We start from the raw sequence: 16,840 nt of genomic DNA on the forward strand, positions 1-16,840 counted from the left end.
CTCCAGTCTCCACGTGTTCCTATCGTTCACTGGGAGGTGCTGCTTCAGCTTCACATGTGACATAATTGATCACATTATGCTTCTACATATAATATTAAGTTCCCCTGCACTCTAGAGTTGGGATAAAAAAAGAAAAAAATTAAATTGTAAGTACTTCACATCAAAACAATATTGATATAATTTTTTCAATAAATGATTACAAAAAGATTTCTGTAGCTCATTTTTCAAAGGAAAAACAGATTCAATATCATTTGATGTCCTCTTCTTCCTCACTGCGAAGAGAAGATTTTGGGTGTGTCTGATTTTACAAGTCTTGGAGAGAAATGGAGGACGGCACTAAATCACACAGGAGCTGTTTCACAATGTGATCGAGGCAGTTTGAGATCATATCATATCTGAGAGGCACAAACACGAATGATCAACATGACTGTTGTGATGCCATGTGATTGGTTAATATTTACCATTTGGCAGCGTATAAACATTTTCAACTTCGCTTTGATTTTTTTTTTCAGCTTGAATCATCTTGTGAACAACTGCAGCTCGTGACAGTATACATAGTTTAGCAGATTTTTTTCCCTATTATGCGTTCTTATTTCAGTCTTTCAGTCCATTCATCGTTTACTGTAGATACACATGCAGCTACATTTTACGTAAGCATGTGCAGGTAGTCAGTCTTCTAACACCAAACACAAAGTGACACACACTCGCGCTTCTGGACAATGTTAATAGTCAGCAATCAACCGGTTTAACCTTCGGTTGTGGCAGGATAATACAGAACATGTAAATTTCACACTGATTACTCCGACACTCTACAGCAAAGAAATTGCTGGAATAAAAATGTCCTCTGTGTATAAATGCATTAACAGTAGATGAAACGATTACATGTGTCAATAAAAGAGGCTGTTAGTGACAAACCCACGGGGAATTATTACCCAGCTCTGAAGTTTCCCTCAGCTTGATTCACTGTTTTAGCATTTTGTAGCTCATCCAGTACAGCATTAGCTTGCTGACGCTGGACTTATCGAACCCTACAAAGAGTGAACACAATGAAGCCTGAGACATATCAGACAGGCTTTTCCTTGTAATTTGTTCTGTATGGTGGCGTGGAACTTGCTGGATGAGCGAGGAATTTATAGAACAGGAAACAGTTTAAAACACTGCACCAACAGTAAGAAGGCGACATCGCTGTGAACCCTTGACCACGACAAGACGGGTCACCCTGTCGTACCTTTTAGACACCACCTGCTTGACGGGTGGGTTGGAGATCAGTGTGGAACATGCTGAGGCCTCCCGACTGAAAGACCACCTCTATGCTGATGACATGTTTCAATTCAGATCAAGACCAAACCATTGTAGTGAATCGGCCCCTCTCAAAATCACCAGTACATCCTCAACGTCTTCATCCTCCTCGATTCCAGTGCTGCTTTTGACATTATCAAACACTCCATCTCTAATCCTCAAATCTGCCTTAAACTGGATCAAATCATGTGTATCCCACAGACTGCACTTCATCTCCCTCATAAACTGAAAATCCCTCCATGCGCCCCTCCCCCAACATTCACTTCTCAGTCCCCTCCACGTCATAATATCTGTATTATCATACAGATTAACTGATGATATCCAGCTCCTCATCTTCACCAAGATTACAAATTCAACGATGAGAAACTGAATCACTGAAATAAAATCCAGGCTCAAAAACATTTTCTTTTAACTGAACATTGACAGTTTCACCCTCCTCATCTTTGAACGAACACTTTCCTTCTACCAGCACATCAGATACATACCAGAACAATCTAGTTCCATCTGTTTGCTCTTCTCTCTCCTCCTCCTCATCTTCATTGCCTCCTGTCCTCTACTGCTCACCAGCAAAAACTTCTAATCATTTGCAAAGCCTTGATATACCTCACTCCACCCTACTGGTCTGGACTCCTTCACTGGCTCCCCGGCTCACCCTGTTCAATCACCGTTCCCTCTCCCAAAGCCACCCACAAATCCCTCATACAGTCAGAAAGACCATCAAGCCACACTTTCACGGTCTGTATTCACACGGACAGTCAGGAGCAAGTTGTTGCACTTCTGCTGTACGTCTGTCCTGATTTTGAACAACTCGTGTCTTTAGAAAATCAAGATCTAATCTACAATCATCTCATAATCACAGTCATCTTTAATTCGGACCAATACGGTAAAAACATTTTATGAGATTGACTCTGTCTGTGGAGCCAACCCCTGCAAAGCAACTTCTTTGACAGAGATGAGAATATAATTGGGCGGTGAGCAAGCCAAAGCTCAGGACAGGGTTGGTTAGCGAATTGCGGCCTTACTTTATGGCCATGACGGGATGAATGAGTGAGTTTGTAGCTTAGACGAATAGATCTATATATTCATTGTACAAAGTGGTTAGTGTAAGTGTCTTGCTGCTTTGACCTAAAGGATCTCATGCAGTGTGACTTGACCCTCACTGCTCTGTCCTTCACTCTGGCGTCAGGTGGCTAAACATCGCAGTCCTCCGACTTTGTGTTTTCTGAATTAACCTTTGCTGAACTGAATCATGACGTCTATTTGCGGAGCTCAGCAGTCTCATGTCGGCTGAATGAACACGGGCTTCACAGCTCATTGAGAGATCTGTGACAATATTTATCCAACAGTGAGAGAACTGACAGAGACTTTTATTTACTCTCGCTTTGGGCGAAAAAGAAACACATTTTAGGAATTTATTTGTGAAGCATTTCTGTCTCTATCAGGACACGAGCGAACGCTAACGGTGCTAACCTGCTGAGTTGCCCAGGAGGTGGTAAACAAATCCAAATCCCTTAATTCAGGCCAGAGTGAAGATCCAACTTTTTGTGGAAATATAAATAGAAGTGGGAATCAACACTAAAAGAAAAGTTTAGTACTGCGGTTGTGCTTGATCCACCGACTCCACATGACCTTTGACCTCTGTTTGCGGTTTCTTTCATCAAATCCTGCGGCGAGGAGCTGAAAGGTCTCACTACTACAAGCAAGATACATGTGAGCTCTGAAAAGGAAACATTTCTACTTTGAATCATCATTGAGGCCCCGTTTACATGTGGCGCTTTATAGTCCATATCGGTAGTTTGATAGGTGAGACCAGTTTAATAGGTGAGACCAGTTTAATAGGTGAGACCATGGTTTTAGGCAGAAATTTGTGATTTGGGTGTCCATCCCAAAAAATCTGGGTTTCTAAAATATTTTTTGGCAGCAAACGGCACAAGGGAGAAGTCCAGGGGGGCCTCCTCTGGGAAGATTTTTTTTTAAAAAAAGAGCTTAAAATACGGCATTCTAATGTATTCTGGACTACTAAATACTACATTGTGATATGTGATTTGATTTTGCTTCTTCACAGTAATATATTGCCAGTATGTCACAATCACACATACTTAAATTGGTGAGGGAACAAGCATTATTGTCAATAATTATATATCAAAATCAACAACATTTTCACTGCAAAGAATATTTAATTCTTCAATGAAAAACATCAATAATGTACAGATGTCCAAACATGTGTCAACAAATTTTAAATGAAAATTGAGATAGATCATAGCTCCATAGAATTGATACCACCTGTGGGTCATGCAAAACCGGAAGTCAATTGCCTGTTTTGTACTCGAGCCGATAATTTGCTGTATCTTGGTGAGAAAAGATGGCTTTAGACAAAATTAGACGGTGAAGTAGTGATCGGCATTATACACATATAGTTTTTTGTCCCTCTTTTCCGAAAATTGACAGTCAAAATGTTAGCTGGAGGTCACTATGGGTGACACTCACCCTTAATAACATCCGATTTGTCATCAGTCCATACGAATGTTGAGTATTCTCAATTTTCTTCAGGTTTAATTGTTCTCTGCATGTCTGTGTGGTTTCATTACAAAAACAAGCAACAGCGTCCTCCCGTGGACTGTCATACTAACTACACCGTTGTCTGTTTGTCCGCTGCTGCAGTGTAAACGCACCACTTTTTTTTATAGGTGAGGCGTTTCATGAGACTTTGTCGTGTCGAGTTATAATCACACACAAGTCAATTTATTGTGTAGTTCAGGGCATGTCAAACACATTTGAGTTCAATGGCCACAGCTGCTACTCGTAGAAAATGTGTTAAAATGTCTGTGTTTCTTGGTGGGTTGGCCGGATTGGAGCCTCTCGCAGGCCAGTTTTGGCCCATGGGCCTTTAGTTTGATGCCTGTGTTCTCAGTGAATGGAGGCTTCATCCTCTGTTAGTTGAGGTTTCGAATGGAGCAACGGCTCAACAGGAGGTGAAAGAAAAGCACAAACCATGAGAGCAGGGCAACAGCAGCAGCTTTTCTGAGCCGGGGTTAAATTGCTCCCAGGGGCAAACAATCTTCACTTTTGTACATCCAGAGCTGCTCAGGATACATCTCATTTAACTTATACAAAGATAAGTCGTTAGACAATTTCGATTCTCTTTTATATCACTGCTAATTCCTCACTTTTATTATATATATTTAGCAATATTGTTGCGTTGATTCTTTTACAGTGTATCCCTTCAGAGGATTGTGCTGTTTAGTTATTTATGTCTGTGCGCACTGCTGCAGATCACATTGCAAATGAAAGGCTTCTTTTGTTGGATTTTTTTTTTTTACTGTCGGTCGAGGCTTCTTTCATGAGCACCGTATCCTGTGAATGTTGGAAGTTACGTGATGCAACAACACAGCAAGTCACCTGAAATTTGTTTGCACTCTGAGCATAAATAGGCCTCGTGCGGCGGATCATTGAGGGAGTGCGACGAGGGGAGTGCTGTTCTCACCGGTGTGACCAAGGAGCTGGAATCTGCACACACTTTTAATTCCATTTCAGATGAATTTAAAGGTGCAATCAAAGTTTGACAACCTCACAACCCGGAGTGATCACAATCCATCTGCAGGGTTGATAGAGCTCGTCGTCCATTTTAGTGATTCACAGGAGGCTTCAGACGGGAGCAGGCTTTAAATCTCACCTCATGCTGAAGATCATTCAGTCAACTGCAGAAACATGAAACACAGAAAGAAAAATCGTTTTAAAATCATTATGAATATGAAGTTGGGTATTTTATCATTCATAATGAAAGCATAGCATTTATCTATTGAGCACTTTCAAACTACAAACAGTTGATAAGACTGAGTTGATTTCAAAAAGCTCATTTAAAAGTTTACATAGCAGCTGTTCATATTCACTGTTTTCAAATATTCTTCTTTCAGCACGTTTTATTGAGGGGGGCTACCAAAGTAGATTGTTTTCTTACAATCATACCTTTGCTTTAATTTAAAAAAAAAATTCAAATCTTAATCTTAGAATTTCCATGGGTACAATGTTAGATTTCCAAGTACTGAGTACAACCACACCAGGCTGAACATGTGAAGGTAATCAGGAATCTTTTGAAACATTTTAAAAGTACTGGCAGCAAAAAGCATAAAGACATAGACTTTGAATGATATAATTGAAACCCATTAGTGTAATAAAATGTTGAGATGTTTGTTTGATGTTTGAATATTTTAACCTTTCAGTCAGAGTCAGTGTCATGTGGAGCAGAGTGACACGACTAACAGAGTGATTGGAAAATATGATTACAATGATTAATGATCGCACTAAACAATCTGCAGGAATCACATCTAACACATGCATTAAACATTTTCTTATCTCCTTCCTATATCACATTGTTAATGCAAGAAATCCTGCTAAAATACTGTTATGGCGTAAACTATCAGTACCAATACCCTGAAAATGTATCTTCTTTCAAACCTAAATTGTAAAACTTTTATTTATTAAGATTTAACTGTATACAACTGCTATAATAAAGAGCACATTATCAACACTTAATATTACTGGGTATTAATCTGTACAGTTAGTGTCATGCAAATCTAAAGTGTGTACTGTAATCATCTGTTCATAATGGTCCGACCGGCCCAGCCTTATTTCACACAGTATCTTTCTACCTTTTATTTCTGAATGAATGTTTCCCCAGCTTCAAGCCAAGTGGAGTAATGGTGACTCATCCTGGAACAGTTTGTACGATTGTTATTCTCATCACTGAGTGTTTGGTCTTTGTGTGAAAAGGTCCTCTGGTGCTTTGATAGTGATGAGTTGTACCTCTGCTGCTGCTGCTGCTGGGGAGAAAACTACTGTAGAGAACAGTTATTAAAAAAAGAAGAAAAAAGAAAGTCAAATTATTGACAGGAGAAAGGTAGCGGATCAGGTTATCGATCCGGCAGAGCATTTTGGTGACAATGACTGCAAAAGTAATTCTTCAAGACAGCTCAATGCATGCAGGAGTGTTGATTTTGGATGTAATGCACATTGAATTATTGATTCATCCAAGTCGTGGACCCAAAAACTATCGAGCTCGGAGAGTAAACGCGTCGTAAGAGTACTGTAATGGACTATAATGGAAAACTAAGATGGACACGGAGGGACTGAAAATGATTGTCACTCTGATGCTTGAAAATTACATCCCATGTCTGAGGATATTTGTTCGAGCTCCATGGAAACTGCAACCAACAGAATAGCAAACAATTTGCTCTCACTGTATTCTGCTCTCCGGCAAACCATGGATTCAGGCTTGGTGTGTGTGTGTGTGTGTGTGTGTGTGTGTGTGTGTGTGTGTGTGTGTGTGTGTGTGTGTGTGTGTGTGTGTGTGTGTGTGTGTGTGTGTGTGTGTGTGTGTGTGTGTGTGTGTGTGTGTGTGTGTGTGTGTGTGTGTGTGTGTGTGTGTGTGTGTGTGTGTGTGTGTGTGTGTGTGTGTTAAGCAGTCGATAAAGCGTTTGCATTCGTTAATGCAAAACGTGTTAGAATGGGTGAAATGGAGGACAAATGAGCAGAGGAGAGCAATTTATTGAGCATCACAAATTATCGGATGTGGCTATTATTGTTTATGCAGCAGGGGGAGGAAAGTGCAAAACCAGAGAGAGACGGAGCGAGCATCGGAAATGCAATGAGGTGCCTCGTTTGCATCACAGTTACACGTGTTAATATGTTTAAATGGGCAGAATGAGAATCAGAGGATTGTGTGATAGTTGTGTGTTTTATTCATGTCGCTACTCTGTCTTTGTTTTCCTGTTTGTACGATGTTAAATACTCTTTTATGCATCTGTCTAACACAGTATGTTACTGAACTGATCACCCACCTGGGGACAAATGCTGAGTTCAATTGCACCAGCTGAGAATAATACATGACTTCTATTGTCCTGCAGCACAGCAGATCTTTTTTTAACATATTTAACATGCTTATGGGTTTCTGCAAACAGGATTTATCTATTCATAGATTAATTCAAAATCGCTGTAGTTTAAACATTGTTTATGTATATGTATTGCCGCTTATGTGTGTGTCTTTGAACTCTGATTTCATGAAATAACAGCATGAAATAAGATGGATATATGTAATCACACTGTAGTTCAAGCACTGCTTGTTATTTTTCCCCAAAAAAAATCATAGCCTGAAATTTGCTGACAAAAATGAAATAACTCTAAAATAAAAAGAATGCATTGTCCACACTGTTTAAAAAAGGAATGTTATTTAAAATACCACATCTTACTTGAGACATTAAAAATTTCAGTAGAAATCAAAGGATCTTTTCTATAAATCGGCAGTTGTTTACAAGCCTAAATATGGCTTTTTGGATGCATTGGATGTAAAAAATCGCTTGAAAAAGGACATAATGTAACTTCTACTGTTTATAGGAGCATGTCATCAGCATATCATCAAACATGGTTTGAAAAAAAGCAAACACAGAATCATTTTATAATGTGTCCAAAGCTGAAATCTGTTTAAAAAAAATGTTTTACCAATTCTACAAATACTGTGAGTAAATATTCAGAGCCACATTAATGATCATTACTGATGTTGGAACAGGAGAAATGCAGAAGTTCGAAAATCTTAATTTCCCAGATAAAGATTAAAATGTTGTAGGCATGTTGGTTGCCAACATTTATCATATCTGCTACTTCTGAAATTAAAGCCAATAAATACTGTTTATACTTACTACTTGGTGTGAGGTAAATAGTGTCCAGTATATGTTTGAGCTGGCTGCCATCTTGGATCCGTCATGCTTCAGCAATCCGTCCAATCAGCAACGCAGCTCACAGGAAACACCAATCACAAAGATGTGTGACATCCCCTTTGTTTCCATGAGCTTTTGACAACAGATAGATAATACATGCCATAAAATATATCACATAAAAAAAAAGCAGTCACCTCAACAAATGCAAGCTGTGATGTTGATAAGAGAATTAGAATTTACAGCCGCACTTAGTAACAAAAGCAAATCCTCCAAAAGTTAATCATCTGATTTTTGTTCAAGATCCAGTCATACAATTAAAATTAAAGTCAGGGTTGATTCCAGCCACGCAGCGATTAAGGTGAAGGTAATCCTAAAGTCCCGATGAGCAACAGAATCACGTGCGTGCTCGGGTTTAAAGAGGCTTTGCAGGTTATTTTTCTCCACAAATCCCAGCAGCCAGGTCTGATGCACCAGAGCGTCCTCTGAAAGTAATGGTTTGAATATTTGACCACAGAGCATTCAGCATATTATCACACATCTGACATATCGTTGTTGCACATCCATCAAGGAAAAATCCTCAGCCGATGTAAACACATTTGATGTGGGTCACTGTAAACTGTTGAGCCAGTAGTGTCCAGGAGCGATCATCTTGTAGTCAAAGATAACGAACTCAGCCATAGTAAACAGGCTGCTTATTGTGCGGCTCGCACAATTCAAGGAGACATTCTCCTTTTTAGCTGCCTCAGTGGATATAATCCAGCCAGCAGACAGATGGACCGAGCTACCTGCGGTCATCATATCCGCTAACGTACTTTAAGTAAGTTGCAATCAGAGTTGTCGGGTTCCCGTTGTTCTGTGATTTGTAACGCTGTCCCCGGAGGCTTTCTGTGCAGCTCTGAGGATCTCCAGACACCAGGACCAATCACTGAATGCAAAGACTCGGGGATAATCAGTCACCGTCAAAGTCAAAGTAGCGGAGTACCTATGTACTTCTCTGTGTTTGCAAGTGATACATGGCAACGTAATGCAGCAGATCATTTTGAACATCAGCTCCAGACTCGTCTCGGGGGCTTTTTCCATCATTAGCGCAACAGATACTGAAAGCATGAGGAGAGAAATGAAATGTTGTGCAGCTCGGTACACAGTTCTTAAAATAACTGGGACACAAGCATGCCCCAAGTTCTAATGGACTTATGGCAAAGTACTGGACCGCTGCTTTGATATTATTTTCAACACTTTTATCCACTACAGCTGAATGAACCTCTGGATTCTCTTCTTGCCAGATCCAGCAGCAGCGTTTCGAGTCAAAGTGATTGCAGCTTTGTGAAGGCTAAGATTTCACTTCCATTGGGCTTGAAGTTAGATTACTTTTGTGTAATTGCTGGTCCTGAAAGGCCACAGTCCTGTTGTTATTGTACATTCTGTCGAGCTTCATGGTGACACAATTGTTAAATTGCGATGTGCTGTAGGAGAAAACATTGAAAACATGGCAGACTGAGGTTCTCTATGACGGAGTCGCCACATCTTAATCGAATGATTGAAGTCTGTTAAATTCTGCTAAATGTTTAAAATGTAAATGTTTCAGTTTGTGGCCAGAACTTAACTTTTAAATTCGGTTGATTTAAAATTAATTGAGTTGTTGCCATGGACATTTTGTGATTCCATGACATCTTTAATTGTGCTATCAACTTTATTATGCTGAATCCTAGTCAAATGACCTGCAAGTTAAAAAAAAAAAAAAAAAAAGTCGGTTGTATGTAAAAAAAAATATTACACATTAACACTGAACAAAAATGTTTGGCAATATTTTACTTGAAATCTGTTGATATTTCATGTCTCAGCAGCTCTTGAACCTACAAGCTAAATGCGTAAGTGCTTGCAACAGGAGAAACGACAGGCGTACAATTGAAAAGAGCAAAACAAAAAGTATGCGATGGTGGCGTGAATAGATGGATTACACACATTATTTCTACTGAAGAGACTCAGACTTGCACAGGACAAGAAGATTAAATCAACCTTAAATTTCAAGTGAGTTATGAAACGCGATAAACTTGTCAAACCAAACACCGTCTGACCAAATATTTTAAAGCCTAAACTTTATCAAACAGCAGTGACTCCAGGATGGATTTATCCTACACGGGGCCTGAACAGGGAGACTTGTTATTTAGAGCCTGTTTACCAGACAACCATCAACTGCATCATTTTCCTGTTTTCGTTTCAGACAAGTTTTCAGAAAAAAGAAAAAAAAAACGTTCTTAAAGATCTCCATCCACATGGAAACCACTGAAAATGCTGGAGCGTGCATGTTGGGGCCAATACTTGCTGTGTTTTTAGAATGCAAATGCTTGGAAATGGAGAAGATGAATGAATGAATCTTCTTTAAACTGTTGCTCTTCATCATACCTTCCAGGTATCTGCTAAAAACATAGGGGGGAACTGAAGGACTTCACCATCTGTTTGTTTCCTCCAGGTCGGCTGGTGGGAGAACGGACATCTGCGTCTTCGTTACCATCCTTGGTCTCGGTACGGTTCCTTCTTGAAGCCCCTGGACGACGCTCAGCACCTCCGAGTGGTCACGCTGGAGGAGAGGCCCTTTGTCATCGTGGAGCCCGCCGACCCGGGTACCAGCTCCTGTATCCGGGACTCGGTGCCCTGCCGCATGCCCGTCAACTCCAGGTATTGCACCACCACCACCACCACCGCCCCTGCGAAGCCCTGGCTGTGTGAGAAATCTTATATGTTGTGCTTCCATCTTTCCAAACAGTTTTTAGTTGTTTGAACAAGCTTCCCGACCCGAGTTACCGTCTGTGCAGTACAGTTAAAGTAATGAGTGTAGATTTTCTCAGGTGAAAACAAGTGAACTCACACACCGTTCAAAGAGGCTCTATATGGCCAATAATGGGTTTTGTTATTAAACATTCTCAGACGCTCGGTTTAGTTTCTTGCTCTGTGATACTTTTCAACCTTTCTTGACATCAATTGACAGTTAAAGTAGCCATTAGAGCAGAACACTACTCTCACTCTTTCCACGGCACAGCGGTGGTGAACAGCTCATCATCTCCTTGTTCAATTTGAGTTTGATTAAAACAGCATAATGAGAGGTTTGAAATCATCCAGAATGGCTCAAACAATTGTAACAGAAATAAGTATAGATGGAGTTGAAGTAGGTTTCGTGACATGTCAAAGAAAGTGAAAGGGCAGGATGACTCGCTTTGACCATGAACAAAGTAAATGAGAAAACTATCGCCGTCACCAGAACATTACAAGCCCTTAACACCTTCTTCTAGTTTTCCCCATTCATAGCTATACCATCAGTCCCTAAAAAAGTTGATGAAGTTGGAAAAAGTAGTAGGAAAAAAAGCATCTTGATATCAGAAGGTGCCATGTTCTGATCCCTTGTGAAATTGAAATGTCTCACCACATGTCCACAAGCAGGACAGTAAATCTTCACCATCTGCAGGTGTTGGAGGGAAAAGCTTGACGGTGGATTCTCAGTCTGTTGTCACTGGACTCGGTTCACAATAACAACATTAATAATCCCAGAGATTTAATTTGCATCCATCCGTACCATGAAATGTATGTTGTACTATAGAATCAAGACCAAACACTATTCTGTCAAAGCTCGACATTAAAATCTCAGAAGCAGAGTTGTTATCATTTAATGAATCAGGTGATTAACAGCAAGTGGATTAGGAAATCCCAACTGCATCGACCAGCCTCTGAAGTGTGAACGTTCTGGACTTATAAGTTCTTATGGTGTTTAGTAAAAGTCAGAGCTTTTACAATAGTGTGTGTCGTGGTAATTGTAGTTTCTAAAAGTTCGTATATGCTTTCAAAAACATTGAAAGGAGTGAAAATGCTTTCAAATGAAAAATTTGCAGCGAGCTTTCTGACAGCTGTCACATCCTGTGTTTGTTCCTTTGAGAAGTCTTTGGTTCGTGCAGCAATCGTACGGCAAATTCGGTTTACAAGCTGGTCATCTATACCGGTTTTATCCTATTGAGGCGCCAATCCCAGCCGCCGACGAGCGAGGGACAAGTCTTCAGTCCATCACAGTGTACATTTATTAGAATAAAACACGCAAGGAAAACGTACACACTCCACGCAGACTACTGCACAACTGTGTACCCCAGTAGCACTCACAAATAACAAAAAGTTCTCTGAAGTCAAACAAAGCACTCACTGAAATATAGCGTGGGATTATAAAATCGGACTATAAAATCGATTGCAATTATAAAATTGTACCAGATCAGGATTATTTAACATGACTAAAACATGTGAACTATTTAATCATTACGGTTGATTCAAAGATCCCGTGTAAAGCTAAATTACCTCCTTCTGCAAATACGTGGAACAGAAAGATTGCAAGAACGAAAAAGTGGTTTGACACAGAAAATATATATTTATAATCTAAAGTCTGCAAGTAAAAGTTGTGGAGAGCATCTGAGGAAATGCCTTTAGAAACAAACAAATTGCAGAACCTCTGATTCAATTTCATTTAAAAACACACAATGCTCAACAATACAAATCTTTTCAGACGTATTAAAGCACATTGCATATTGTATTTTAATCTATTAGCAGAACTCCTCAGAGTATACTGCAAGAAATGGAGCAAGCGGTGAGTATTTTTATTTCTCACATCAGACAATTTGCTCCAACCCTCAGAAGATCAGCTGTATAAATACATTCAGCATCATCCTATTTTGTGTGAATATGAAGTCCCTTTCACTGAAATACAAGTCAGAACACTGTGTGTGCTTGTGTGTGTTTGGATCTGGCGTCTCCCTGATAAGCTTCCTTCAGCGGACGACTCGGCCAATAGGATGATAACGAGTTCACTCTCCATCAATGTTATTGGTTGGGAGAGGTTTTCTCTCCGGTTAATGAATTTACTCAGACTGCAGCGTTTCTCCTGACTCGCCGCTCCGTTTTCTCCTTTATTTATAATATATTTTAAGTTCTCACTGTGTAATTGGTTTGTTATCTTTTTTCTCTCACCTGCTGCAGCTCCTCTGATCTTGCTGCAGTGCGGCGCCTCAGATATTTAAGCTTTTATTTTCCCCATGTCACCACAACAAGGTCATGATTTGGATGTTTGGCACTGAAAACAAACATCGATATGAGCTGCTCGGGCTGAACCGAGCACTGAAACTTAACAGCATTTATGGAAGCATTTTCTTCTTTTTTTTCTTTTACGAGGACTAAAACAAAAGCATAAAAACACTGTGAGTTTAGGATTTAAAATAAATGCAGTGGATTGGACGAGTGACCACCTTGATGGTTGGTGACTTCCACGTTTTGTTAAGTTCAGTCCTGACGATCACAGACTCATTTCACGGTGGCATTTTTGAAAAATGTAGAATCCACTAAACTTCCTGAAGCACAACGTGCTTTGTGCCGAAACCTTCCATGAAAACGTCAAAATGTGAAATCTTAAATCAAATGTTATGACTGTACATGAAGCAAACAATACAACGCTTTGCTCTTTTTCGAAGGTGGCTGCTTTATTTCCAGTGTACTTCTTTTATACGTGTCTCGTTGTTGTTTATCGGGTTTAGTTAGTTTAAATAAGAAATGTCAAACAAGACAAGTAAAGAAATACAACAATGTGGGCGATGCAGACGAGGAACAGACAGTATACTGCAGTATACTGGCTTTTCAATGATACATGCACTCATATCAAGTACGACTGAATTCAGCTTATGGCTTAGCGTTTGAAGAATTTTTCTCTTTCACTCACATTCAAACAGTTTCAGTTTATCAGCTAAGATTGAATCGCAATTAATTAATTTAGGACAATTTAGTGCAGTCAATTAAACCCATTATTTATTATATTTTGGGTTGTGGGAAAAATCACTGCCATCATTTCAACATTTATACAAAACAAATCAATCTTACAGTACATATAAAATGACCTTTTAGTTCTATTGCTTTCTCTGGAACAGATTAATGTAGAACATTTAGTCTTAAGTACAGTGAGTGAAAATCAGGTCAGCAGGTTAATAATCATAGTGAAAGCAACCGAAATATTTCTGTGTAACACATTAAAACAAGCTCCAGTTGGGTAGAAACCAACCCAGTCGATCAACACTACACCAGATGTTTGATTATCAGCTGTGTGCATGTCAAACCAGTGCAGTGACAGAATGTGGACTAAGTCTTTACTTCACCTTCATGCAAACCACATATTATGTTGTAGGACTCAGTCAGTAGTTTAAAAGATGTGGCAAACACTATATTCTGTAGAACCCATTAAGGAGTTCAGTACAGAAATGTTAAAGATTTTTAAGCTATAAATAGTGGAATGATCATGATTGGGATCTGTTTGACAACAGATTGTATAAGTGGTATATGATGGTGTTTGTTTCTTATTTATTTTTTATATAATTATCTAATTGTTCCCAAATTGTTTATTTTTCACTTTCCTCAAAGTTTTCTGATGACATGAATTATGTGCCAGTTTTACTTCTCTCCACTGTGTTGCTGATTTTTGTTCTCATCTTTTCCTGCCGTTATCTGAGGAAAAAAGCTCTTTTGATATAATGCATCGCTTTGCGATATGACCTGAACTGGTTTTAACAATCATGCAACATACAAAAGACATAAAAAAAAAAAAGAAAGACGCGTGGTGCTGTAGCTGCTTTAGTCTTTGGAAGAACACACTTCTTGTGAAGACATTTACAATAATTTGACCAACTCTGTCTCAGAAAATTGATCTCAGCACAGCGTGTTGTTAAAAAATAAATTAAAAAAACAACCTCAGAATGCATAAGCTGTGTTTCTAGGTAACAGAGCCACAAGGTTTCTATATAGCAGAGTGAGTGCGGGAGCATCAAATGGGCACTTTGCCATGGAGAGTTGATGGAGGGCGCAGCAGCCACATAGCTGATAGTCATCGACATGCACTTGGAACCTCATATGTGTAACCCTCTCACAATGTGAATGAAGTGTTTTCAAGATGGACACTCAGACTTCAGGCATATAGGCATGCTGTGGCCGGAGCAGGGTTGCTGTTTTATTTTTTTTTTTATGTTGTCAGACAGTATCTCAGTGCACCAAATGGAGTTTGGTTGGGTTTTAATAATGTGGTGCTTTTCCCTCCTGAGCTATCTGGCCTGTTGAGCCTTTCCTCTCCAAACACAACAGCCCAAACTGTCAGTATCGATCCCCTCACAGTCCCCCAACAATAATTCATACCTTCCTCTATTCTCTTTCCTCCCGCCCGAGGTGTTCGTCTCTTTGTTTTCCGTTCCCCAGAGAAAGTCATTTCAGCCAAACAGTCTGTCCCGGCCAAATCATCCTTGATTAAAAACAATGAAGATGAAACTGTTCAGTACGTTACTTAAGTGTCTTTTCTGGCCTCGTGTTTGCAGTTTGGTGGTGGACAGCTCGGGGCCCATGAAGCACTGTTGCAAAGGATTCTGCATCGACGTCCTCAAGCGACTGGCCAAGATTGTTGGCTTCACCTACGACCTTTACCTGGTGACGAATGGCAGACATGGAAAGAACATCGACGGGGAGTGGAACGGCATGGTGGGAGAGGTAAGGTCGCTGCTACAGACGATCTCATTGTCTAGTCAAGACAACTGGTTTGCTGCTTGCTTATGGAGACTTTTGTTTTTTTTTTTGAGATGACTGTTGTATTGTATGACAAACTGGTGCAATCACTATGTTTTGAGCAATGCTTGTGCTGGTGCACACCATACAGGTGATAGGTTGATCTCAATCCTTCCTTTTTAATTACATGTGATCATCGTTATCTTTTTAATGCAGAAAATGTGACAAACGTGTGCAGATATAACATGGATAAGGACAGCAAGACTCAGGATAAAAAACAGCACTTTGCATGAACAATGTCGGTGTAGTGTTGTATATGGACCCCCTGGAATATGGACCCCCGCTTAGACATAGAAGACAAAAAAAAGCCTATAATGGTCCAAATGGAGACCTGCAGTTAGTCAATTACTTCCCATAAATTGTGTGAGACAAGGGACTGATGGTAAATGACCAAATGGAAATGGCCACCAGACATGTGGGCGTCCTCTTGACAGAAATGAGTCCAGTAGAATAAATTGAGTTTAATGACACAAACCTTGGACATCAGCAATGTTTATGTTTCAGAGAGTAGAACGGCTCTTTCTGATGGAAGGCCATCGGTTATTATGATGCTGTTTGGCCTGGTGAAGCCTATAAGCACTGACTTTGCTGCGACCATGAGGTGATATGGAGCCCTGCAGGGTCACAGGAGTGCATAAATGTGCCATTGGCTGAGCCACCCACCATCTACCCCGCAGCAGTGATGTTGGTAACGCATTACTCTGATATGACTACTTTTTCAGTAACAAGTAATCTGACGTGTTACTATTTCTAAACCAGAACTGAAATTAAAGTTACTTCTCTAAGTCGCTGTGCGTTACTGTTGTATCGTCCCGCAGGACATTGGAACGGAAAAGGTGCTTTATTACTGAATAGATCCGGGCCGCATTCTCCTCCAAACTGACCCCCCCCCCCCCCCCCCCACACACACACACACGCACACACGCAGTCTCTGCACACCCACCTGGCCCGCCCCCTTCTCCACTCTCAGCCAATCACAGGCCAACTCGCTCTAAGACTCTGAAGCAACAAACAACATGACTAAACCTTAACGTTGAAACAATATCAGAGATGTTACGCTATTTTTGTAATTTTCCTGAGTAAAAAGATATACTGGCAGGAAGCCCCGCCCCTTTTTTTAATCAGTCATTCGATCAATCAATAAATCAATGAACAACTTTTATTTTATTTTAATGAACTTTCTCATGATGCAACACACAAACCTGCTTCTGTTT

General features: G+C 40.0%; 1 protein-coding gene across 1 annotated transcript in view; it reads left to right on the top strand.

The window, feature by feature from the left end:
- The window catches only part of LOC308122936 (glutamate receptor ionotropic, NMDA 2D-like), a gene marked incomplete at both ends in the record, with an annotated part of 129,495 nt that overhangs the window by 61,056 nt on the left and 51,599 nt on the right, over positions 1–16,840 (top strand). The window contains 2 exons of the mRNA XM_080485119.1: positions 10,480–10,685; positions 15,383–15,551. Coding sequence (XP_080341245.1) covers positions 10,480–10,685; positions 15,383–15,551 — 375 coding nt within the window. The remainder of the gene's footprint in view (positions 1–10,479; positions 10,686–15,382; positions 15,552–16,840) is intronic.

This window comes from Lipophrys pholis (genome assembly GCF_963383615.2).
Source record: "Lipophrys pholis genome assembly, chromosome: 17".
NCBI lineage: Eukaryota > Metazoa > Chordata > Actinopteri > Blenniiformes > Blenniidae > Lipophrys > Lipophrys pholis.